General features: G+C 45.8%; 1 protein-coding gene across 1 annotated transcript in view; it reads right to left on the reverse strand.

Annotated features, from left to right (window-relative positions):
* Positions 1 to 26,551, reverse strand: part of LOC138527535 (uncharacterized) — a 536,309-nt gene that overhangs the window by 380,378 nt on the left and 129,380 nt on the right. The window contains exon 2 of the mRNA XM_069638782.1: positions 21,312 to 21,449. Within this exon, the coding sequence (XP_069494883.1) occupies positions 21,312 to 21,449 (138 nt within the window). The remainder of the gene's footprint in view (positions 1 to 21,311; positions 21,450 to 26,551) is intronic.

A 26,551-nucleotide genomic window follows, 5' to 3' on the forward strand; every position in this document is an offset into this window, starting at 1 on the left:
TTTCTTTCCTCTTTGTTTTAGGAGCTCCAGATTCGAGGCGGGTGTGGCAGAAGACTGGATGCTGACTACAGGCACAGTGAGCGTCACGCTGCTGGATGCAGAATAACGCGAAGCATGTGCTGCTGTTCGGGCGTGGAATCTGGATGCCTGCTCCCGGAGCGGATGTGCTTGGTCCTGATGGGGTCATGGCATCATGAAAGATTCCTTCAGGAAAAATGTACTCCCTTACTATGAAAGAGGATGCCGTATTGAAGGAGTATTTGGATAAGGCCTTGGCTTCTGGCTTCATTCGCCCCTCCCGTTCCCCTGCGGCCTCTCCTTTATTTTTTGTTTCCAAAAAGGAGGGAGACCTAAGACCATGTATAGATTATCGGGAACTTAATGCCATAACTATACGGAATCAGTATCCCCTACCGCTGATTTCTGTTCTTTTGGATCAATTGGGATCCTCAGTGAGTTTCAGTAAACTGGACCTTAGGGGTGCATATAACCTTGTGAGAATACGAGAGGGGGATGAATGGAAAACGGCTTTCAAAACCAAATATGGCCTGTTTGAATATTTGGTCATGCCATTCGGGCTATGTAATGCCCCAGCCACGTTCCAACATTTTATCAGTGACATTTTTCAAGACATGATCGACCGTTTTGTGAACATTTATTTAGATGATATTTTGATCTATTCCCCTTCTCATGAACTTCACGTACAACATGTTACGGACGTCCTACAACAGTTGCGTGATAATAACTTATACGCAAAATTAGAGAAGTATATATTCCATACTTCCGAAGTGGAGTTTTTGGGGTATGACATCACTAGCCATGGTGTACAGATAAGCCAAGTGAAAGTCAAGGCAGTCTTGGACTGGCCAGTACCTACTACGGTGAAAGCCCTGCAGTCCTTCCTGGGATTTGCGAACTTTTATCGTCGCTTAATGAGAATTCTCTTATAAGGCTAATTTCCCAAACCTAGTGAGTCCCTCAGCAGCTTTGCTGGATTTTTGGGGCTTGTTTTTTTCTCCTGCTAAGAGTGAGACTCTTTTACTCTCACTCTTAGGCATGATTTGAGGTATGTCTTTGACTTGTTATGTGCTTAAGGGCTATGGGGTTCCTTTTCACTCCATAGGGTATCATCTGTTTTTGTGTATGTGTTACACAGCACCCTCAGTGCAGTAACACAGGGGTGTCATAGTGACCCCCAAACATAGACTCCATACCCTGGGACTGACTACTGTCTCCCAGGGCATGTAAAGTCACCATTGGTTTTACTTATCCTAAATTGTGAACAGAACCAGTACAATCCATCATATTGTGGAGGTACTGGAAAGGGTTAATTAGATTGCCCCTGGGTCTGTTTTCAAGGGGGCACTGTCCAGTCCCCCTTGTCGAGTTTCTGGCTGGTGGCAGTGGTTACTACGTGAAATATTCCACCGGAATATTCTCTATGGGATTTTCCCGTTGATTTTAAACGCACCATTTTTTGGTGCAATTGTAAAGATACCGCCGGCTTAATTAATATTAAATCACATGTTGGGTCTTTTTGCCAGAACTCAGTTCTAAAATGGCGTTCGTGTACGTCTCTGTAACTCTGACCAGGGTCGAGCCCTTTGTTCCACTTTTTGGCGGGCTTCTCCACAGAAGCCCTCCAAATGGTGCCACTCTGTCTGTGTTCCACAGGATGTGTGGGGAGGGGAATTGGCACCCTGTACTGCATTGCCTTAGCAACTCAAGTCGCACTCTGTTCTGATTGGGCCAGTGGTGAGCCGCCCGGCTCACCACTTTGCATGTTTGAGTGACAGCTAGGCTGTTGAATGGGCGTTTTTCTGCATAAAAGCAGGGCCTTTGGGACTGGAACTTCACAAGTCGCCACAGGACCTAAGAATCCGAAGAGGGAAGAAGCTGAGCCATCTGCAATGACGACACTACAGGTGGAGCCCTGCTGCAACGAACCCAGCACTTTCCCAACAGCAAGAGAAGATCTTCTGCTGGACGAGTCTTCTTCCTATGAGCTGGTGGGATCAACCAGTTTGCCCCTTTCACCTTCCAAAGACGTCTCTTGGTCGAATCGCCCGTGCCAAGCACCCCGGCGGCCGGATAGCCAAGCTTAACCACTTTGACTGCGAATAAAAGGAACGCACCTTTTAACCGGCGAACTCCGCGGCTGGTCTCAACCCTGTACAGTGCATCGACTCTAAGTTTCCTCCTCGACGAGATCCTCTCTTCCCCTGGTCGAAACAATGAACTGCAACCACTACCAGGAACAACTGCCATCGCTGGAGCTTCCTCTCTCTTTAAGGTACTGTGTTCTGCCTGGCCTCCCTTTCCATGGATTGCTAAATGTGACTCTTAAATCCTTGGCTTTCCAACTGGGTTGGCCCCAGACCTTCTAACTTTACTTCTTGAATCACCACAACCTCTTTTGAACATTCTGCAAAGACTTTTAGTGCATTTTAAACCTTGATCTTGGGCACATTTCGCTTTGCTCTATTTAAAGTGGGCCTGGCCTATGAACTTTGGCTCTACAGTGTATACTGCCTTTACTCCCTTGCTTTGAACTCCTAAAAGTGTTCCGAACTGTTTTATCTCTATGCCCTGCCTTTTTCTCTTCCTTCAACTTAACTATTGGAGTGCCATTTAGGTAACGCGCTCACATCTATTTTAACAAATAGTGGTGTCTTAACTCTGACTTGTCGAATAGTTATCAATGGAGGTGTGTATACTTTACCTGACTGTGTTTTAACTTGCTTTTGATTGAGAGTGCTAGTGTATTGCCTAAAGTGTGTGTTTAAATAAATAATTATATATATTTGATACAAAGCTCTGGTCAGTGTTTGTTTGCTCTACTGTGTTTTTAGCCCTATTGTGTATACTCTATATACTGCCCTACTCTTCTTGAGAGAAGTCTGACTGCTCAGCCACAGCTACCAGGTAAATCTGGGTGGTCCAGACTGCTACCAATTGGGTTTACTGCTTACTCCTGTAGTCTTAATCTTTTTGCAGTGTTCCCCAAGGAAACTGCACAGGATTCTGCCTAACAGCTTTATCAGACGCTTCTCCAACATTATAGCTCCTCTCACAGCACTAACAAGTAGCAAGCGTCCGTTCCTATGGAACCCAGAAGCACAAAGATATTTTGATGTCCTTAAGGAAGCGTTTTCCTCAGCTCTGGTGCTACAGCACCCAAATGTCAATCAACCGTTTGTTATGGAGGCAGATGCTCCGGATGTAGCGGTAGGGGCGGTTCTGTCCCAACCTTGTCCGGATACCAGGGTTTTACACCCGGTTGCTTTTCACTCCCGCAAACTCACTCCCTATGAGGTGAACTATACTATTACAGAGCCTGAACTTCTGGCTGTTCGTGAAGCATTTACGGTGTGGAGGCATCACCTTTTGGGAACAGAAACACCAATTCAGGTGTACACTGACTATAGGAACCTTCTTGCTCTCCAATCATTGAAATGAACCACAGCACGTCATGCACGTTGGCATGAGTTTTTCTCCATGTACAACTTTGTGTTGTCTTACCGTCCTGGGATTATGCATTCCAAGGCAGATGCTTTATCTCGGTTACATGGAGAACCCGAACCCCGGTTGCAGGAAGGTACCCTGCTTCGACCAAACCAGGTGATATGTAGATGTACATTGAAACCCTCCGTTAAAACCGCCATCCAACAGTGGGTACTCGGTGGTCCTCCAGAACTGGATCACTATAATATGGATGTGGTTCAGTCCTTGCCGTATGTTCAGGGCAAGATCTACATACCAGATTCAAATACACAATGTATCGCCATGTCTTGGTCTCATGACTCATTGTTGGCGGCACACCCTGGCCCTAAAAAGACTTTGGAATTACTTAAACAGTGGTGTTGGTGGCCTTCCATGTCTAAAGATATAATCCAGTACATTGCAACTTGCGCTGTCTGTGCCCAGTGTAAGATCTCCCCAGCCAAACCCATGGGCCTACTGCAACCCCTCCCCGTACCCGCACGACCCTGGGCTATGATCACCATGGACCTTGTAGTGGAATTGCCTCTGGTTAGGGGTTTTGACACCATTTGGGTAGTGGTGGACAGTTTCACAAAGTTAGCTCTCTTTTTGCCATGTCAGGGTCTCCCCTCCCGTTCTAGCTGATTTGTTTTTACGGAATGTTTTCCGTTTCTTTGGCCTCCCTGACATTATAGTATCTGATAGGGGTGCGCAATTTACCTCTCGTTTTTGGAGACATCTTACTCAATTGATGGGAATCGATGAGAGGTATTCCACTGCCTACCTCCCCCAAACGGATGGACAAACTGAGCGACTCAATGCTACGATGGAACAATATTTGAGATGCCTTATTCTACAACATCAGGAGACCTGGCTCTCAGTGTTGTCCATGGCAGAGTTTGCCTACAACAACTCAGTTCATTCTTCCACTGGGGTCTCTCCTTTTTATGCCATGTATGGACAACATCCTCGTTCCTTACCCTTGGACATTAACTCGTCCTTGGATTGTCCTGCAGTTTGGTCCTGTCTCAGGGACCTGTCCTTGTTACTTACCAGTATTATGGAGCATTTGACTCATGCCCAGGGGCAGGCAAAGAAATATGCGGATCATCATCGCAGGCCGGCCCCGCTTTACACTGGTATGGGTGTCTGGCTTTCAGCCAAGCATCTCCCTATCCCTGGGCGTAAGAGCCTGTTGCCTCGCTTTGTAGGTCCCTATGTTATTAAGGAGGTACTTAATCCTCCTGTGGTCAATTTGGAGTTGCCTCAGACATGGAAAGTACATCCGGTTTTTCATACTTCTGTGGTCAAGCCATGTACTAAGCAGACCAGACTGCCTGTCCGGCCTCCACCTTTATTAGTTCAAGGGGTTGAGGAATACGAGGTCAACGCAATCCTCGACACCAAACTCTCTCATGGAGTGCGTTTGTTCTTGGTGGATTGGAAAGGTTATGGTCCTGAAGATCGCACCTGGGAACCGGAGTCCAACATCCATGATCCCTCCTGATTGTCACGTTTTCTCACCTCCTCAGGTCTGGGGGCGCCTTTGGGGGAGGATACTGTCAGGTTGCAACCACCGGCACGTTTTCCTCGCTCACCTGGTAATAATAAACAAACAATCTCTCATACGGGCATGCGGTTGCACAAAGGACTATTTCGGAGGCATTAGGGGTTGCCGTGGCGACGCTGGCACTTTACACGGCTGCAGTCACGTGTCCCGTCTGCTTTCCACTCACATGATGCCCCTGCTGCTGATGTAACGCCGATATAGTCACGCCCCTTTCCTTCCTCCGGCGCTTCTGATGGTTTTTCTACAGACATCAACAGTAGCGCTTCATGTAACATTGAACTCCCGGTTTCTGACCCTTGCCTGTTTTATGGACTTCGCTTGCCTTGTCCTTCTAGCTATGCCTTGTTGAACTGCTACGACCCGGACTGTGTTATCAGCTGTGCCTTTTGTCTCGTGATTTCACTTCTTCTTGTTGCTCGTGGATTGATGAACTGGACTGCTTACGGAATGCCTTGCTTTATGGACATTGTTTAATCTCTTCTACAAGGAACTGTGCTGGATATAACATCTCCTAGGTGTACTCGTGCTGGCAGGAATAGGGTGTTTTTCTGTGCTGGACTAGAGACTGCCTGCAGCACTTTGGAACATGACTATGCTGGACTAGAGACTGCCTGCAGCACTTGTGAAACTTTAGGCGTCCTCGTTTCGGCGGTGTAGGTGGAGTTCTTGCTTCATTGTGGAATATTGGAACTATTCGTTTTTCAAGATTACGTCTTGCTTTGCTGGAGCTACAAAAGAGGTTCTGCTTTTGGACACTTAGGTAAGCAAAGGATACTAGTGCCTGGTATTATTATTCGAATCTTGTCCAATCCTTGGCTTACCGGTGTTGTGTTTACCATAGATTTGCTATCCGATTCCATTGCTGAACATTCTTACCTGCTTTCCCAGGATCATCTTGGTTATAGTCAGGTGGGTTACCAACTATCATTTTTGCTACTTGTACCGTTCATCAACCTGTTGTTAACTCAATGTTTTCTTTGCAGCCATTTGGGGTCCAGCGTATCCAGCCATCGTCAAATACTGTTTCAACCAATTAAACTCTCAGCCTGTTCTTAAGTACACCTGAGTATTGCATTGGTGGGAAGAACTCATTACTGCACTATGAGTTCAAGAGTACCCCGTGCCCTTCAGGCCCTTGGTTCTGACATTGAGGATGTGTTTAGTGAGCGAGAGGCGAATGAGTTACCACTGCATCGCCCTTATGATTGCAAAATCGAGTTAGAAGATGGGGCCCCAATTCCTTGTGGCAGAATCTATGCATTAACTGAGAGAAAAAATGAACATTTGAATACTTATTTACAAGAAAATCTTGAGAAAGGATTTATTCGTCATTCCCAATCACCTGCGGCATCACCATTATTTTTTGTGCCCAAGAAGGATAAGAGTTTGAGAACTTGCATAGATTATAGGGCACTCAATATGATTACAATTCAGAATCGTTATCCGCTTCCATTGATTTCAATAATGTTAGATGCCATTCAAGGGGCTAAGGTGTTCAATAAGTTAGATCTTCATGGAGTTTATCACTTAGTAAGGATCAGAGAAGGTGATGAGTGGAAGACGGCGTTTCAAACTCGATTTGGTTTGTTTGATTATCAAATTATGCCGTTTGGACTTTGTAATGCACCAGAAGCATTCCAATATTTTATCAATGAGGACTTGCAGGAGTATCTTGATGTCTTTGTAGTTGTTAACATAGACAATATTCTTATTTTTTCTTGGAAAAAGGATCAACATCAAGAACAGGTATGAAACGTATTGTTGAAGTTGCGGGAGAATAATCTTTTCGCCAAGTTAGAAAAGAGCCAATTTCACATGACCCGAGTGGAATTTTTGGGCTTTGTAATTTCACCGGCTGGATTAGAGATGGATTCTAGTAAGATTAAGGCAGTTTTAGATTAGCCAAAGCCCACTTGTGTAAAGGATGTACAGAGCTTCACTGGATTTGCCAACGTCTACCGGTGGTTCATTTAAGATTTTTCGTCAGTAGTTTCTCCTTTGACTCAATTGTTGCAGAAAGGTGTAAAATTTCTTTGGGAGAAGGAAGCTGCAGAAGCATTCCATTTTTTAAAGAGTACGTTTACTTTGGGACCAATATTATTGCATCCTGATGTATTTGTATTTGTATTTTATTGAATTTATATCGCCCTTTACTCCAAAGTGCTTTACATGAGAATAAGTAAACAATACAGCAAGCATGAGATGACAATTGAACCACAACCTGAAAACAGTATAAAGAACAACTTACAAAATTGCAGGGGTGACAAAGGTGTAGGGATGGGAGAGGTGTGCAAGGGAGTAGTAGATGTTAGAGGAGGTAAGAACGGAGGAAAGAGGGAATGCAGGAATGTGAAGGAAAAAGAGAGGAAAAGGAGAGGCTATATGCGAGCAGGGGGAAGGGAGGAAGGATGTAGGTTGGATGGAAAACGTAAGGAAGAGCAGGTGTAAGAGGTGAGAGTAGTGGGGAAGGGAGGAGGAAAGGAACATGGGGTGTTAGGGAGGTGAGTGGAAAGTATAAGATTTTAGGGAAGAGCGAAAGGAAGGGTAGGAGGGAGAAGAGCGGATGTGAAGGGGGAGGCGGTTCCATGGAAGGGAGCAAGGTGTTGGAAAGAGCAGAAGCGGGAGGGGGTGCAGGGTGGAGGAGGAGGAGAGAGTAGGAAAAGATTAGCAGAGCGGAGAGAACGAGAAGGGGTGTAGAAAGAAAGGGGGGAGGAGAGGTAGGGGGGCAAACCCATAGAGTGATTTGAAAACAAGACAGAGGAACTTGAACTTGAGCTGGGAGTGAAAAGAGAGCCAGCCTAGAGAGGTGAGGGAGGAGGAGATGGAATCAAGAGGTGAGAGAAGGCATAGGGAACAGATGGCAGAGTGGTATATGTCTTTAAGAGGGGAGGGATGAGAGGGGGGAGTCTGAAGAGAAGGGAGGAACAGTAGAAGAGCCTGGAGAAGATGAAGGAGGTAATTAAGAGTTTAGTGGCATGGAAGGTAAGGAGGGTCGGATTTTACGAATGTTGTAGAGGTGAAAGCGACAGGATTTAGCAGTGAGAGAAATGTGGTGAGATAGAGAGAGGAGAGGGTCGATATGGAGACCAAGGTGTGATGTGTAGATGATGACCAACGATGTACCAATGATGTAGAACAGCTATTTTTTGTTGAAGTTGATGCTTCTGATTTGGCCCTAGGAGCAGTGCTTTCACAGAGACATCAGAGTACAGGACAATTACATCCTGTAGCCTTCTATTCAAGAAAGTTTTCCAGTGCTGAGAGAAATTACACCATTTCTGACAGAGAACTTTTGGCAATAAAAGCAGCCTTCAGAGAGTGAGACATTATTTGCTTGGAGCTCGACATAAAGTTACTGTACTTACAGATCATCGGAATCTAACCTTCTTGCGGTCAGCTAAAACATTAACGCTGTGTCAGTTAAGATGGTCTATTTTCTTCGCAGATTTGACTACGTGATCACCTTTAAGCCGGGCGACAAAATGGCAAAGCGGATGCGTTATCCAGATGTAATCCTGGAAGTTCTAAGGAAGATACTTTGTCTCCAGTACCTTTGCTTCGAGATAATAATTTTGTGATTGCTGAGATACAAAGGGTTGTGAGTTTGGGTGAACAAGTGGCTAAAGAAATGACTGAAGTGCAAATAATTGACTGGGCAAGGAAGGATCCGGCACGAGTGATCAAGTATGGTTTACTATTTGTGGATGCTAGATTGTATTTGCCAGTTGAAAAGATTCAGGAGGAGGCTCTGCAACTGTGTCTTAATTCTGTGCTTGCTAGACATCCAGGTTATAGAAAAACGTGGGAGTTATTACGTAGAGAATATTGGTGGGCAGGAATCCGTAAAGATACTTTAAATTATGTAAGAACATGTGAAACTTGTGCACGAGTTAAGTCTGTGAATCAGAGACCAGTGGGATTGTTAACTTCTTTACCCATTCCGCCTACGCCATGGCATACCATCTCTCTAGATTATATTGTAGAGTTACCTCTCGACCAAGGTTGCACACTAATTCTAATAGTTGTAGATGTACTCTCCAAGACTAGTAATTTTATCCCTATTAAGGGTTCAGCTACTAATTTAGCACAATCATTTTTACAAAATGTGGTAAGATTACATGGACTTCCCACACAAGTGATTTCTGACAGGGGTTCTCAATTTGTGTCAAAATTCTGGCAGGCATTTTGCAAAGAATTGAATATAGAGATTTGTCTAACTACTGGTTTTCATCCAGATGCAAATGGTCAGACCGAGAGAGTAAACCAAGAGTTGGAAAAATACTTGCATTGTTACCTTAAAACAGATAAGCGTTGGGTGGAGTTAATCTGTTTGGCAGAGTTTTGTTACAATAATACTGCTAAAGATTCTACGAATATGTCACCATTTTATTTAAATCAGGGATTTCATCCTAGGTTTCTTAGAGATGTCAATTTTGAGGAAGTGGAAGTTACAGATGTTGAAGGGAGATTGAGAGCCATGGTTAAGAATGTTAAAAAAGGCTATAGAGGATTTACGAAAGAATAAGTCAGATTACAAAAGATTTGCTGATCATAAGCATAGGGCAGCTCCATGTCATCAACCAGGTGATATGGTTTGGCTTTCCAGTAAGAACATAGCTCTGAAAGGTAAAGACAAGTTTAGTCCACGCTTTTTGGGGCCATTTGAAATGTATCAAGTTCTTCCCCAGTCACTATCAAACTGAAGTTACCATCTAGTCTAAAGATTCACCCTACTTTCCATGTTAATCTCTTGAAACCTTGTATTAAAGGAACTAGATTAACTCTAGGAACAGGCCCAGTTTGTGTGGAAGGTTCGGGAGAGGAGTATGAGGTTCAGGATATTCTGGATTCTAAGGTGGTTCGAGGTAGGCTGCAGTATTTGATAGATTGGAAGGGGTATGGCCCTGAGGAAGGATCATGGGTGGCCAAGCAAGATGTACATTCACCAATATAGATTAAGACATTTCAATTACGAAGACCAGAGAAACCAGGCCCTGGGGAAGGGCTTTATTTGTATTTTGTATTTTGTTTATTTATAGTGCGCCACTTGCCCCGGGGCATCTGGGCGCATGTTTAAAGAGGTGGTTACAAGTTACAGCAAATAGATACACTATACATTTTTACACATATTTACATAGAGTTCAGAGCATCAACAGAGAGGAGAGGGGCGAATCTAAGAATACAGTATAAAACAGTCTGTGTACAATGAGCAGTCGGTAATGAAATTGACAGATGTAAGGCTTATAAAGAGGAGGCTAGGGCATCCTGTTCATGTAACCACAGTTTAGTTTTACCTTTGAAGGCATAGATGTGAGGAACGTTTCTGAGAGCATTGGGAAGAGTGTTCCAGAGCTTAGCCGCGAGGACAGGGAAGCTCGAGCCTCCGGCTGTCTGTAGCTTGAAACTGGGAATAGTCAGCGTATGAGCCTGAGAAGATCTTAGTGGTCTAGTTGCTGTGTGTTGTATGAAGAGCGTGGAAAGGTAAGCCGGGGCTGCGCTGTTCTGGGCCTTGTGTGTTAGAACAAGTGCTTTGAGGGATATGCGGTGAGTGATGGGTAGCCAGTGCAAGTTGCGTCTCGTGTTAGATATGTGGGAACGCCTAGGAACGTTGAGAGCTGCCCTTATGGCGTTGTTCTGCATGACCTGGAGTTTATCAATGTTTCTTTGACTAGTCCCTAGGTAGAGGGCGTTGCAGTAATCGATTTTGGACATGATGAGGGTTCTGGCGAGAATCAGACAGTTCTCCATAGTCAAGAAGGGGCGACATGCTGTAATCAATTTGCAAGTATAGGATGATGCTTAGACAACTGCGTTGGTTTGTCGATTGAGGTATAGAGTCTAGTCGAGATATATTCCAAGTGTTTTAGTGACGTTGGAGACTTTAATATCGTTCCCGTCAATAATGAAGGAATTGAACTTGGGGTCAAGTTTAGTGAGTTTGTATTGAGATCCAAGAATGATTAATTCCGTCTTTCCATCATTAAGGCAAAGCCCATGATGAGCCATCCAGGCTTGAATGACAGTGTAGACTGTATTGAGAGCTTTGGCATCTGTTACATAATCGCCAGTGATAGGGATGAGTATCTGGGTGTCATCCGCATAATTAGTGTAGGAGACACCCAGATAGTCGAGTATATCAAAGAGCGGTTTAGTAAACACGTTGTAAAGTGTGGGAGATACACAAGATCCTTGTGGAACTCCGCACGGGACGTGGGCTGGATCAGCTGCGGCTATGGGAGAGAAGACCCTCATGGTTCTGTTTGCCAGAAAAGAGCTAATCCAAGATGTGGCTGCGTCGGAGAAGTGGGCTGCAATTTTGAGGTGGTGGCAGAGGATTTGGAGATCGACCAAATCAAAGGCAGCTGAAAGATCAAGGAGGAGCAGGAGTGCCAGTTTGCCCTTGTCTTTCAGCTCCTCAATTTGGGTTTTCAAGTCGATTAAGGCTGTCTCAGTACCGTGTCTGGGACGGAAGCCAGATTGTCTAAACCCTAGAAGTTTGTTGGTTTCAAGATAGTCCTGGATTTGGAGATAGGCTGCGCGGTCCAGAATTTTGAGAAGGTAAGGAACTGTGGTGATGGGCCTGTAGTTTGAGGGATTGCTGGGATCAAGATTAGGTTTTTTGATTAATGGGATGACCCAAGCATCCTTAAGGTTGTCAGGTACAATGCCCGATTTGAAAGAGGCATTAATGAAAGAGGTAATGAAAGGGGCAAGATCATGTGCAGCTTCCTTTATGACCGGTGCAGGGCAGGCGTCACCTTGGCAATTGGAAGGCTTAAGCTTAGTTATGATATTTTCGACTTCCTTAATGGTGAGGGGTGAGAAGCTGAAAGGTTTGACGGAGTGTTTAGGAGAAAGGGTTTTGTATGATGGGGGGATACCCGTTGAGTCGGCGAGGTAGCTTTTTTTAGTGTTAATCTTGTCTTGGAGCAAGGCAATTTTATCAAGCAGTGCCTTTTGAATATTGGAGCACCATTCAGTGTCCGGGGTGCATGTATCAAGCGGGGCAACAGGGGACTCCAATTCCTTAAGGATCTTGAAGAGTTCCTTGGTATTTGATTGGGCTTAAGTGATCCTTTTGTTATATACTTCCTTTTTAGCAGCTAGGATGGCTTCTTTGTAGGTAAGGGAGGCTGTGGTGAGGTTGTTTTTGTTGACTAGAGAAGGTGAGCTTTTCCAATGGGCCTCAGCTTTTCTTTTTTCTTTGCGCAGGTCGCGTAAGTGCGGGGTAAACCAGGAATTAAGGTGGAGCCGCGGTTTTTGTTTGCACAGTTTGAGGGGGCAATGGTATTGAGGGCTTTTAGCATGACGCAGTTGTAGGTGTCTACTAGCACTGTGGGGTCCGAGCACGTGGTGGACGCCGAGTTCAAAAGAGGAAGGATAAGTGGGAGTAATTTCTCAACCGTAATATCCTTTTTGTTGCGTGTGGAAGTGGGAGGGGCAAGGTTGGGTTTATCTGTGGGTGGAGTGGAATTAATGGAGAATGATATTTTGTGGTGATCAGACCATGCACATGGCGACACAGAGGTGACGTTAAGCGCACAGTTCAAGTCAGAGACCCAGTCAAGAGTGCGACTCTTGATGTGGGTGGGCTCATTGACATGTTGGGTGAGACCGAAAGTCGGCCAGGACTCTTTCTAGGTCAAAGGCTTTGGTGTCATTCGTATCTTGGTAGCCTAGATTGAAGTCTCCCAATATAATGATTTGCGAGTTGGGCTTAGTACTGGTAGCTAGGATAGATGAAATGTCCTCTGCGAATGAAGAGGTCGGGCCAGGGGGCCTGTAAATGAGATGTATGGTGGCCGTGTGATTAGGAGTGATCGGGGGGGGTACTGTCAGGTCCCTGGGTAATAGTAAACATTAGGTTAGGCATTACTAGTGTCAATAGTGGCTAGGTAAGGTCAATTGCATTGAAAAGGCATTTCCTTAATTTGACTATAATATCAGCCAGCAACTATTGTCCCAGCTCAAGATGGTGGAGTACTTCCTGTCCAGCAGTGATTGGTCATTGACTACTGTGATGCAGTTTGGAACCTAAGGAAAGGGTCTAAACTGCCTTTCTTTCAAGATCTGTTCATGAATGGTCACAGCGCATCTGAGCTCCAGTAAATTCAAAGAGAAAAACGAAAGAAACCTCAGAATACCCGTTATCAATTCATCTGAAAAAGCCAGAGAAAAGAAAATACAGATAAGTGACTAAAGTTATGCAAAAAACACGTTTTGAGAAACGGTTTTCATATATAATTTAAGTTAACTCAAGTTCTGTTTTTGGAAAGTCATTTAATTTCAAGTATTGAAGAAAAGTCTAAGATTGTTTGTTGTGCAACCAATGTAAATAATTTTCGGAAAGGAAAAGTAATTACAACGCTCTTTTGAACGTTCATTTTCTTTATGTGCGCGCAGCTTTGAAATGTGTCCAGGAAGTTCTTTGTATCCGCGTAATACGGTTTCCGTCTTCAGTGTTGTCAATGAACAACTGTTTGGATAATAAGGCAGCGGTCATCAGTGTTGCGCGATCCTGATCCTGTGGCGGCGTGCAGGTCCAGGTTACGTGTGTGCGCACATTATAATAGAAGGCAGCGATCTTCTGTGTAACGTGATCCTGTGGCAGTGTGCGGCTCCTACATTAGAAGGCAGTGATCATCTATATTGCGCGATCCTTTGGTGGCATGCGACATCAGGCAGCGTGTACGCACAAGCTAAATAATAATTCAGCAGTGTTCTCTAAATAAAAGCGCATGTATATTGAAGTGTTCTACATATCTACAAATAAACCCAATACCAAGACAATAGGACTACAGGTGAACTCAGCAAATAAATGGCAATTTTAGAATCTAGCAGAAATATCAATTGATTTCATAGACATCAATTAGTTATGCTTAGCAAGCATTCAAAAGCGTTCAATACAAGTTCAAATCTTCAATCACTGAAGATTCTTCACTACACTGAGTTATCCTGATAGTTAATGAGTAGTTTGAAGTCATAAAGAATTCAGCAGAGAAAAGCAAGTTAAATATAAAGATGAATTATTTCAAGAGTCTCTAAGTAAAGAAACAGAGACTGTCGGGTAACAAAGGGTTCTGGGAAAGTACATATTGAAAATGGTAGTGAGTTTTCAATTTAGAACTTAGGATTTTTAGAAATTTAGGATCCTTTGTAGGTATCCAGAGTTCCAAGGTGCCAAGCAGTTGAGGACTCTAGTGTTTTCCTGACTGTTTGTTATTTTCTCCAATTCCCCTTTTCCCCCACTCTGGTCAATTCAATAATTGTTCAATAGATTTTTGGATGTACTGGTTTGAGGGAATAGGTGGGCTATTCATCTGCTCCTGCAGGAGATCGACGCTGGGACCTGATAGGTGATCCGTGGTATTTTTCTTTTCTGCTGTTTTTGTATACAATGTCTGCCTGTCATATGTTCCATAATAGGAGGATGTTCTGCACAAGTAATAGGTACACTAGGACCTAGGATACAAATGCCTGAAAAAGCGACCAATGGTTCCGTTTATGATAGAGACGGTGTTTCCATGTCCGCCTGCAGGCAGGTGGTGTTAATTCTGCCAAGTCAGACCTGGCGGGAGTGACACCTCCTGCCTCAAGGACTCGTAATCAGCCGGTCCGGAAACAACAGTGGCAGCGGATTTAACACCACTGTTGTTTCCAGACCAGCTGACTTGTAATGAGGCCCGTGGTCTTTGTACAGTCAAAATGATTGAGTAATGCTCTTGGCTTAGGCCAAAAGGAGGGTTTCTCAAACTATATTTGCATAATACTGTCTGATTTTGAACATTGGTCTAAGCGCATTCGCATTTGTGCTGAAAACCGCGTTTAAACAGAACAGAATAGAGTTGACTTCGCCGCCATCTTAGAGCCATCCGCCAATTTGATTCTAACTCCTGCTTTCTGTCCTAAAATGTTAAACTGTGTTTTTGGCTGCAGAAGAGCAAAATGAACTTTGAACTATGTCAACATTGAGGCTGCTGAGAGCAGAATGTTTATCTTGTGCTAAGAAGTCTTGGAGCCCAATTTAACCTCAATTCAATTGTTGTCTGCACCAATAGCTTCATCCTTATACAAACACTGGAACTGAATGCTGAACAACTAAAACTATGTGCCTTTGCAGAAAACCATTGAATTTGTTTCTTACAACTGGACTTACTTTAAGCTGGAGAACCAACATGACCAGACAGAACACAGTTGTAACCATTGTATTTTGTAGACTGGAAAACATCTGAAGTATTTAAAAACAATATTGTTGTATTTGTCATGTGAACTGGGCATGAACCCTTGTAAGATATTAACTTTAAGAAGGGCTGGATGATGTGGCCGGCACAGTGAATAAATAATGCATGTTTCGTGATGTCCAGCACTCTCTTCCATCACAGTGTCTGCTGGTACACACTGTGAGGCGCTTGAGAGCCAGATAGCTATCTGTACTTTGATTAAAAAGTACACTTATAATTCTGAACTCGTGATTGGCGTATTTCATTTTGGTGGTACTAAGCCTCAATATTTCCTTTGGTCTTTCAAGGGAGGCGATCAAAGATCTGCCATCAGGGAAATCCCACGGCCCCGACGGTTTCACAGCCGAATTTTATAAACACTACATCGACAAACTGGCCCCTTATTTACTGCAGGTATACCAGCAGGCGGTTGACGCGGGGTGCTTACCAGATTCCCTCAGAGAAGCAGTTGTGGTGGTACTGTTGAAACTTGGGAAGCCGAGCAATGACTGCTCATCCTAACACCCGATTTAGCTTATCAATCTTCACAATAAGATTTTGGTAAAAATCCTAGGGACCAGACTGTCACTGCTTATGTCGACAATGGTCCGGGCAGACCAGGCAGGGTTTATCCCGGGGCCGTCAACATCATACGGGCTGACAAGAATGTTTGGTCTAATAGCGGCCCTGCCACAGAATGAGCCGCTGTCAGAACGTATTAGGGACCTACATATACATAGGGGATCCAACTATATAACCACAAAGTGGTGGAGCCGTTATACGCAGACGACATGGTGCTGTTATTAAAGGACCCTAGCATTAACCTGGATCCAGTGATGCGAGAAGTCAGCACTATAGCGATATTTTGGGTTTGAAGGTTAACACCAGTAAATCAATCATATTTCCCCAAACAGAAGGGGTAAACCAGTTTAAGGACAATTGGGGCTTCCAATGGGACCCACTACAAACTCGGTACCTAGGGATAACCATAGACAGGGATAAGGAGAAGTTATACCATAGTAACTATGTAACGACCCTAAAAGATGCTAAAAAGGCCATGATTAGATGGAACTCCCTACCACTTAATCTTTACGGCCGGATATTGGTGGTCAAAATGGCCATCTTGCCCAGATTTCTTCATATATTCCTAAATGCACCTATACCAGTGCCTTCAAGATTCTTTCGAGAACTAAGATCAGCAGTAACACAATTTATCTGGGCAGGTAAACAGGTGAGAATCTCTTGGGACAAGATTAAGGCCTCGGTGCGGGAGAATGGGCTAGCATTACCAGAATTTGAGCTATATTATAACGTGGAATGGGCTAGTTTTCTCATGTACTGGTGTGGGACACACAGTGATCGAAGGCATGCGTTAGCAGCTCCAGCAATGTTGTGGTCAGTAATTCTCACTGCCCCGAATCGACCACACAAAACGTGTCACATGATGGTTCTGACATGCAGGGCACGGACCATAATAGAATGTAAAACTAAGGGGGAAGTGCTTTATTCAACTGAACTCCCAGTCCCTCATATCCCGGATGTCCCCCTGACTAGCGAGGCAGGATTGATCTCCCTGATGAAACAACTGAGAGTGGGTAACTTTAGCCAACTATTTCCCAACGGGGAGTTCATAACATTGGAATCACTGAACGAGACGGGGGGAACTATCGGCACTAGAGGTCTTTCTATACTTCAGGCTCCAAGTGACCTTGCAGCGCTTATTTCCATCGTATCCTAGACAACGCCAGACCGCAAACACACTGGATAGCATGGTGAAAGGGACTTTGGGATGCAGGGTTACGTCAACACTGTACACAAAGGCACTGGCCACCAGACCTATAACCGCTGCTAGTCCGAAAGCAGCCCAGGAACGGACACTGGGGAGGAAAATACTAGAGGCAAATTGGTGGTACTGTTGTGAGCTGATTATGAAGGGGGCTACCTGCACCAGATTTAAACTAATTAATTTTAAGTACCTGCATCAATACTATTATACCCCAGCCCGAATAAAATAATTCTTTCCACGCGCTAACCGGAGTTGTCCCAGATGCGGTCAGGAGGCAGCAGACTTCCTCCACATGGAATGGGAATGCGGGGAAATCAGGCGATTCTGGGACCAGGTCTTTGAGGTGATTGGGAGCATTAGTGGGCGGATGATTCCACTGGACCGGGAGCTAGCCCTGTTGGGTTACACAAAGCTAATACCAAAGGCACTAGGAAACTGGTGGGCCTCCTGCTGATACTAGCCAAACGGATGGTGACAATGGTGTGGGGAGGGAGACAATGCCCAGGGGTAGCCCAGTGGTCCAAAGACATACTATATTGTAACAATATGGAGTCTAGGTGGGACAATATGCAAGGTAACCGATAGGGGGATAGGCAAATTTGGGATGCATATACCCTTTATCTACTCAAAGAATCTGACATGGGAAAGGAGGGACCTCCCTCATCGGAGGATACTCCCTAACAGATCAAGTATGAATAATGGGACCTGCTGACGGAATTCCGGCCTACCCAAGAGTAAAGGGTATGCACTTGAATAATACTCACACATGCTGCTTTGCCTCGGGGAAAGGACCAAACGACCATCATAAAGGCCCAAACTACTAGTTAGTACACTCAACCTAGAACTGCTAGGAGACTATAAGCCGTGGCACCAACGGACGAACACCCGAAGTTGGAACGAGGAAGAAACACTTCACAGAATGTACCGGGGGAGGGAGGGATAGAAGGGGGAGTTGATCTGTTGTTGTTCTGTAATGTTTAAAATCCCAATAAAAAGAATTTTTAAAAAAAGTATTCAATTCAGGTGATTCATCCTGGTTCCCCCTCAACCGGGCTCAGATCCCCCCCTTACACAATTAGTCTTCCTCAGCCGGGCTCGGACCAATTATAGTTTGAATTAAACTATTGAACATTTTCGAATGGGCACAGGGTTTAGCTTGACCCATTGCAGGACCACTTCGATCTAAAATTCCCTTTCCACAGTTGCCAACCAGTTGGATACCTAACAGAGACCTTCAAATGAGCACCCATGTGGTGGCAGACCACTCTGTCTATCTTTCTTGGCCTTCAAAGTTCAGTCACTCCTTTGGTTTTCAATTATATTCGTGTTGCTCATTACATACGTTTCCCACACCGTTAGTTCTCTTCATACAATGTTGCTGCTTGCAACCTTTGTTCTAACACAGGCTGGTCTGGTATTGAGTTCCTAAGTATCCTACCTCGTAGGGTGGGGTAAAGGTGTTCCTGGGAAGGGGATACCGAATCTCACCATCTGGTGTCGCACTCCCACTCCATGAAGACCCCTCATCCAGGTGATCCTCCCACACTGGTCCGCCCCCAGGAACTGGATCCAAAAGCGATGGCCGTGTCCTGGCCACCTGGATGACAGATCCCTGAGGACGAGCGGGTGAGACACTGTCAGGTTTCTCACAATGCCCAGTAAAACACCTTGACTTGGCCCCCCAGCACCTCACACGCACACAATTAATGTGCGCCTGTGAGGCGCTTGGGCCTGAGGGTACAGCTATGGCATTTTTTACTGCCCATTTTTTACTGGACACGGTTGATAAAGCAAGCATGATAAGAAGTGTTAATATGAAGCTAGACTGGCATTTCAATGCAGCCAGTCTAGCCTTTTCTTATTGTGGTATGGCATATTGTATTGGGCAGCGTTGGAAAAGCAGGCATGATAAGTGTTATTACGATGCAAGACCAGCATTTTCCATGCAATCAGTCTAGCCATGTTTTACTGAGGCATGGGTATCACTGATCAGGCCCTGGCCTGGCCGACCGCGTTCCTCTCTGATCGACTCTCCCAGTTCCAACTTGGTCCTTCCTTTCCTCTATCTCACTCTCTACCTGTGGTGTTCCCCACAGGTCTAACCTCTCTCCCTGGCTGTTCAATCAATACCTGGCACCTCTCGCCCACCGCATTGCCGCTTTCTGCTCCAACTTTCAGTGCTATCCGGATGACACAGCACGTTTTCAGGCTCCCCTCTGCCACCTCTTCTCTTCTCTCATCTCTGACTGTCTGGCTGCTATCCAGGAGTGGTGTGCCGCCAATGATCTCTACCTTAATGTCAGTAAGACAGAGATTCTCCTCATCAGCACACCTGCACTCTCCTTTCCTGTCACGCTCTAGCCGGCCTCCCACCTGTGAGGCTAAGAACCTTGGGGTCATCTTTGACTCCACACTCTCCTTTTCTCCTCACATCTCTGACATCTCTAATAAGTCAAACTACCAAATGCACCTCCTCAGAGGTATTCCTCCTTTCCTCTCCTTCCCCTAGAAGCTCACAGTCTCTAGAGCTCTGGTTCTCTCTAGGCTGGACTACTGCAACAGACTCTTTCGAAATCTGCCTGCTTCTACTCTCTGCCCTCTGCAACTCATTCAGAGCAGGACTGCAAGACTTGTCTTTGGCCTAAAGCCCAGGGATCCTATCTTTCCAGCACTTAAATCTCTGAATTGGATCCCAGTGGCTGCAAGGATTAAGTTCAAGACCCTCTGCATTGTCCACAAGGCCTTGTGGGGCCTGGGTCCAACTCGCTCTTCGTAAAAACCTTCCTACTCGAGCTCTTTGCTCCTCCATCTCCAACTCCCCCAGGGTCTGTCGCTTCTCCAAGCAACAAGTTGGCGGTAGATCTCTTTCTTCAGCTAGGGCCTCCCTCTGTAACAGCCTACCTGGCTCTCTGACACTTGAAGAGAAACATCTCTAGTTCCGGAAGCACCTCAAGACCTTCCACTTTGATTCTGCCTTCTCTCTTCCTCTCCCCTGCTGATTTCCTGTCTGATACTGCACTGGTCACCTGGCTACCCTCTGATTTCGGGCCCAGGTCCCTGCCCACCCAGTTGCACACCCGCACTGCCTCCTGGCAACCCTTGCACTTGGGTCTGTATCTGTAACCCTACAGTCCCCCTACCTGCACTTTTCGATACCTGCTGCCTGCACTTACCCTTGCAGTGCCACCTGCTGGCCGCACTTCTTATTATTGTTTTGATCCCATGTACAGCACTGCCGCCTCCCCTTTCCCCTGCCACTTTACCCCTCCCCCTTCCCCCTGCACTTGCACAATCTCAATGTCACTTAGCCTAGTAAGATTGTTGTCTTTGTCTTCCCTCTGTTGCTCTCCATTGCCTCGTCACGCCTTGAAACACTTGTGTATAGGAGCGTCACAAATGCCATATCATATCATGTCATTTTGTATTGGGCATCTGTGATAAAGCAAGACGGATCAGTGGTATTATTCTTACTGCGGCATTACATTTTGTGTTAACAAGCATAAATGTTATTATGTAGCTAGACTGGCATTTCAATGCAGCCAGTTTAGTCATGTCTTATTGTGGTGCGACATTTTGTATTGGGCATCTTTGATAAAGCAAGCATGATAAGTGTTATTATGTAGCTCGACTGGCATTTTAGTGCATAGCCAGTTTGTACATGTTTTCATACTTTGGCATGCATTGTTAAGGTAAAGCCAACTGGAGTATGTTCTTACGTGGGGATAATGCCATATATTGGCAGAACAAACATGGACATGTTTTCTTATAGTATCGTTACTGGCATTATGCACAAAGCAAACATGAGTATGTTATTATATGCGAATAATAGGGTATAATGTTGTAGTCAACATGAAAATGTTTTATACTGGCACATATTGTGGGAAAAGGCATCATAAAAAGGTGTTGGAGAAATTCTCCTTTGCACTGTTGGTGACTTGCATCTATTGGAATTTTTAATGAGTTACCCTACAAAACCAATGGCCAGCTGTTTGGCTTTCTACCCAATTTTTTTAAAAAGGTGTGCTTTAAAATGCACCATTTTAACCCATTATTTAAAAAATATATTCTCGGGGTCAACCCCCCAAAATCCCTCTTGATTGATGCGGGCTCCCTCGCTACGCTTGGTCGCTGTGGCATATCTGGGACAAATATTTACGCCCCTTGAGGGAAAGAATTGACCAGCCACCACTGAGAATGTTATTATTATGGTTTACAACAATCTGCTAACCAGTAACTCAAAGAAAACACATACCCGGATCGAGCATAACCAGCCTCGCCAAAATACTGTCACCGAGTTCCATGTGGGACACAGAGCTGGGGTGTCTGAGCTGGACACAGTTGCCGGGGCCCCCTGATGCTTCCTTCTCACTTGTAGGAAGGTCTTTAACTCCTGCAATGGAAAGAATAAACAATTAAGATGTTTTAGTTCATTATAAGAGCTGCTGGTATTACAGTTCTGCAAGTTTCTAGAATCTGATGATGGCGTCCAGCCAAAACAACACCTGAGAAGCTCTCAAAAGCAATCCGTGCCAAACTCGACTCAAGCATCAAACTGTTGTACTGCATATACGACACAGAGCCGAGGGTGTCCATTAACTTCTTTTATTCTCATTCTACAAAACTGGCTTCCCTTTCCCTTTGCCCCTCCCTCATCCCGCGCCCTCCCAGAGTTATGTGGTTTGTCCGTGGCGTGACTTAACTCTTACTGTCCCACAACACCTCCCCTGTGTTTATCATGAACGTTCTCAGCGTCACATTTGCTCAATCAGCCTTGGTGGCCTCCTCACTATTCGATGTGGTCTTCCTGGTGATTCACAGGGTCTCCCGCATGTCCTGTTGATCTACGTCCAGTTGGTCCTCCTTGTCTTTCTGTTCTTCCGCTACTTGCGTACGCTCCAAGGCTTCTGGTTCAGATGTGTGGAGCCGGCAGAAGAACGAGGCGTTTCGAGTTATCTCACATCCATCCCCTGTTGGGGTAACCATTGACCCTTTGATTTCAGTCATGAGGAATGGTTCTGGGTTGTATCGTGAGTCTGTCTTCTTTGGTTGCCTTTGCCATACCAGGACAGGCTCTCCAATTGGCAGTTGCTCTTCCTTTGCTCCTCTTCGCCGGTCTGGCCATTCCTTGGCTTTCCTTTTCTTCTCAGCGTCTCGTTCTCTTATCTCTGCATCTTGCTCTGCAGTGTAGTCTTCCAGTTGCATTAGGCGCATTTGAGGTTTGTATCTTATCATTATCTCTATTGGCGTCTCCCCTGCGGCTTCATGCAGTGTGTTCCGGTAGCTTCTCAGCAGTTGGCACACCACTTGGGGAAAGGGCGTTTGGTCGAGAAGAGCTTTCTGACTAGTGCTCTTGATGGTGGACATGAAGCGCTCCACCACCCAGTTGGCCTGTGGCCACAGGGGTGCGATTCTTTGATGCTGAAACCCTAAGTGTGCTGCAGACTTCATGAATTCGTGTCCTTGGAATGGGGGCCCATTCTCTGCCTTCACAATGTTTGGCACCTTCCATTCGCTGAATAGTTTGTCTATTACTCCTACTATGTGGTGGAAGGCTGTGGACTGCACCTGTTTGACTATTGGGAATCTTGAGTATTCGTCCATTGTTACTAGTAGGTGACCCCTTCTTCTAAGGGACCATAAAAGACCATTGCTACTCAGTGCCAGGGTCCTGCTGGTAGTGGCACTAATTGCAGAGGATATGGGGGGGCATTTGTTGCGGATTTTTTTGGCAGGCTTGGCAGTGTGTTAAAATGTCCTCAACTATTGCGTCCATATATGGGAACCATACTTGGTTTCGTAGGATCTTGCTAGGCCGTAAAGACCCCTCATATGGAAACTAAGGCACAATCACCATATGCTAGTGACACGACAGACACAAGGTTCGCTTTTCCAAACAAGTCTGGTTTATTTCAAAGTATCCTCAGTTGGCCGACTGGGGTCTAACGTCTCACAACGTGTGCACCCAGACCTCGTGAAATGCAAGAGAGCGAGCAACGCTCAAGCAACAATATATATACAAAAACATGCAATCTTTAGAAGGCAATTCAAACCGCCCATAATGTATCTTTTAGGATAGGGTTTGATGATTGACAATCATGACAATCATGACAATTATGACACGTTATGACACGTTATGACAAGTCCCTATTCAGTCTAAATATACTTATTCTAGCAACAGTAGCAGAGACAGTTCTTTGTTATGGAGAACATAGAGCGCTTAGTACAGCAAGGATATCATGTTCGTAGTAGAGAAACATTCCTTAGCACATTATCTATTTGTTTCTATTCATGAACCAGGGGTCAGACAGTTCTGAGGCAGCAAATACCAGTCTCTGCGAAGGAGGACCGCTAGAAAGAATATAATTCATGCTTTAACTGCCTATTGCTACAGAGTTGGCAAGACAGGCCGGCACCTGGGCCTCTGATTAGATGCGGTTTCTGCTCGCCTTCAAGGACTCCATGAGGGAGGAAAACAATGGGCCTCATTACGAGGCAAACGCTCCCGTAATGAAGGGTGCCGGTACGGGACCGGCACCGTTCATTAATGGATGCCTGATTACGAGGTCCCCTTGCGGGACCCGCGCAGAACGTCTGGTCAAACCAGACGTCCTTAGCGGATCCCGCGAGGGGACCAGGGAGCTAATAACAGGCCCGTAATTAACGGGCTCGTTATTAGCTCCCTCCCCATTCCCATTGAGCCCTATGGGGGCTCAAATGGGAATGGGGATAGGTTTCTTCATGGAGGAATTACCGGGTCCTCCAATGTTGGAATGGCCGGTTATTCCTCATTGAGTTAACCCGGAGCTGAAACCTGGTATGGAGGCAGCCATGCCCTTTTCAATACTCTAATGAGGCCCAATGTATTTCTGTATCGTCTAACATTCCTGTCTGTGTTGGCCTTTCAGCATTCAGGCTGTGGCCTTGCCCCGTGCATGAGCTTGGAGTATAGAATACATTTTGCAAAGCATTTTTGACAGAAAAGAAAAAAGCAGAGGGCGGATATTTCACAAAATATACGCCCTTCGGTTACATTGACGGTTCTGTGTTTGCAATGTTTGTCATATGATGCGGTTGGTTTCTGGCCAACATAATACACATGCAATACATACTATAGGGTCGTTTCTGGACTAACAATCTTTTTGGTGTTTGCAGCACCTTGATGTCCTCCGTGTGCTACATTTACTATTGTCTTTATCCAGCCTTTGGGGATCACTAGTCGGTTTCCTTGCAGTACGATGCTTTGTTCCGTGGTGGCTAGTTCTCCTTGTATTTGGCTATCCTTTCTAGCTCTTTGCTGTCCACCTCGCAGTTTTCAAATGGTTCCTTATGGTAGTTCTTCCACCTGCTCATGTTGGTGAGTTTCATGGCTGCCTGTATGGTGTGGTCTGCTCGACATTTGGCAGCAAACAGTGTGATGGTGAACGTCAGTGGAAGTGCGTTCTCTGACAGATAACTGATGTAGTGTTCCGCCTCCTTTCCCATCGTTTGCTATCCTTGCCCTTCTGGGTGCCGAGATAGATAGTCTGCCGGGTTTGCGTCCGCTCCAGGTTTGTGGATGATGCGAAAGTCATATTCCTGGAGCCTGATGTCCCATCTTGCAATACGTGGAGGCATTTTGGAAATGAGTGGCTGATGGTCAGTTATGAGCATGAAAGTTTGCCCTATAATGAAGTGGTGGACATTTTTCACAGGCCCATACGGCCACCAGGCTTTCTCGTTCTGCTTCAGAGTATGACTGTTGGGAATCTCCGTTAGCTCTGTTAGCACACGCGATATATGTCTCTTCCACTGTCCATCCTGTTCAGTTTGTGTGAGTATTGCGCCAAGACCCACCGGGCTGGCGTCAAACGTTATCACTGTGTTTCTCCCCGAATTGAAATATGCTAATTTGCGGTTGTTGACGAGCTCTTGTTTTTATTGCCTGAAATGCTTCTTGGCAAGTCTTGTCCCATACGAATGGCATGTCTTTCTTGAGTAGTTGTCTTAACAGGTCTGTGAGTGTGGCATAGTTGAGAAGATAGCAGGCACGGTATCCTGCCATGCCCAGGAATGAATGTAGTTCAGCAATTTTCATGGGGGACGTTAGGTCAACTATCGCACTGATCTTCTCCGGGTCTGCTTTTATCCCTTGGACTGAGAAAATGTGTCCAAAGAATCTAAGGCTGTCTCTCTTGATGTTGCATTTAGACCCATCTAAGGTTAGTCCCTTCTTGTTGGGGTCGCTGCGGGGGGCATGTGCCGCCCTCCTCGCGGTTTGTTTCACACTCTGGCCACTGTTCTCACCTTCATTCGATGTGGCATTCAGCTGTACTGCCGCCTCCAGGTCCTTTCCACTTCCCGCGGGCAGGCGGGTCTTTCCTTTCACTTTGCCCCATTACGCCCGTTCCAACAGCAGGTTCCCCACTGAGTGCGCCATGCCACTCCATCTGTTCGTCACAGCGCTGTCACACGCGGGGCTATTGCGGCAATCAGCTGTTCCATGGCAGGCCCATGTACCCATGTGACAGTAAATCATGTGGGAATAATGTGGGAAGTGAGTCATAGAAGAAAGACTGTTAGAAAGAAAGTACCACTGCAGCCTGGAATCACCATTAAAGGTGCACATCACTTGTAAGGAATTCACCCACCCCTGAAACACCTTATGTGTGTCATGTCCTACCCCCAGTAAGTGTGGGCAGTGTGGGGACCCCCAGTAAGTGTGGGCAGTGTGGGGACCCCCAGGGAATGCAGCCAATGGGGATAGACACCAATAAGGGCATGCAAAAACAGTGGGTGCAGGAAAAGCACCCTCATTCTGTGGGGGAATCCAGCAACTGCATGAACTGCTGGAAGGTGCATGCGCCCCCTGTGAGGTCAGGAACCCTTAGGGACTGCAGGCATCCCCAGGGGACCTAGGGACTTCGAGTGAGTGCACGGAACCCCCTGAGTGCAGGCATCCCCAGGGACCTCTAGTGAGTGCACGTAACCCTCATCCAGTACAGGAAGCCTCCTGAGTGCAAGCATCCACAGGGAACCTAGGGAACTCTAGTCAGTACATGTAACCCTCATCCAGTACAGGAAGCCTCCTGGGTGCAAGCATCCACAGGGAACCTAGGGACCTCTAGTCAGTACATGTAACCCTCATCCAGTACAGGTAACTCCCAGAGTGCAGGCATCCCAAGGGAATCTAGGGACCTCTAGTGAGTGCATATAACCCTCATCCAGTACAGGTAAACCCCTGAGTGCAGGCATCCCCAGAGAACATAGGGACCTCTAGTGAGTGCATGTAATCCTCATCTAGTACAGGAAACACCCTGAGTGAAGGTATCTCCACGGAACCCAGGGATCTCTAGTGAGTGCATGTAACTATCATCCAGTATAGGAAACCCCTGAGTGCAAGCATCCACAGGGAACCTAGGGACCTCTAGTCAGTACATGTAACCCTCATCCAGTACAGGAAACCCCCTGAGTGAAGGCATCCCCAGGAAACCTACGGACCTCTAGTGAGTACAC

Source organism: Ambystoma mexicanum, chromosome 14 (assembly GCF_040938575.1).
Source record: "Ambystoma mexicanum isolate Mex_15411 chromosome 14, UKY_AmexF1_1, whole genome shotgun sequence".
Classification (NCBI taxonomy): Eukaryota; Metazoa; Chordata; class Amphibia; order Caudata; family Ambystomatidae; genus Ambystoma; species Ambystoma mexicanum.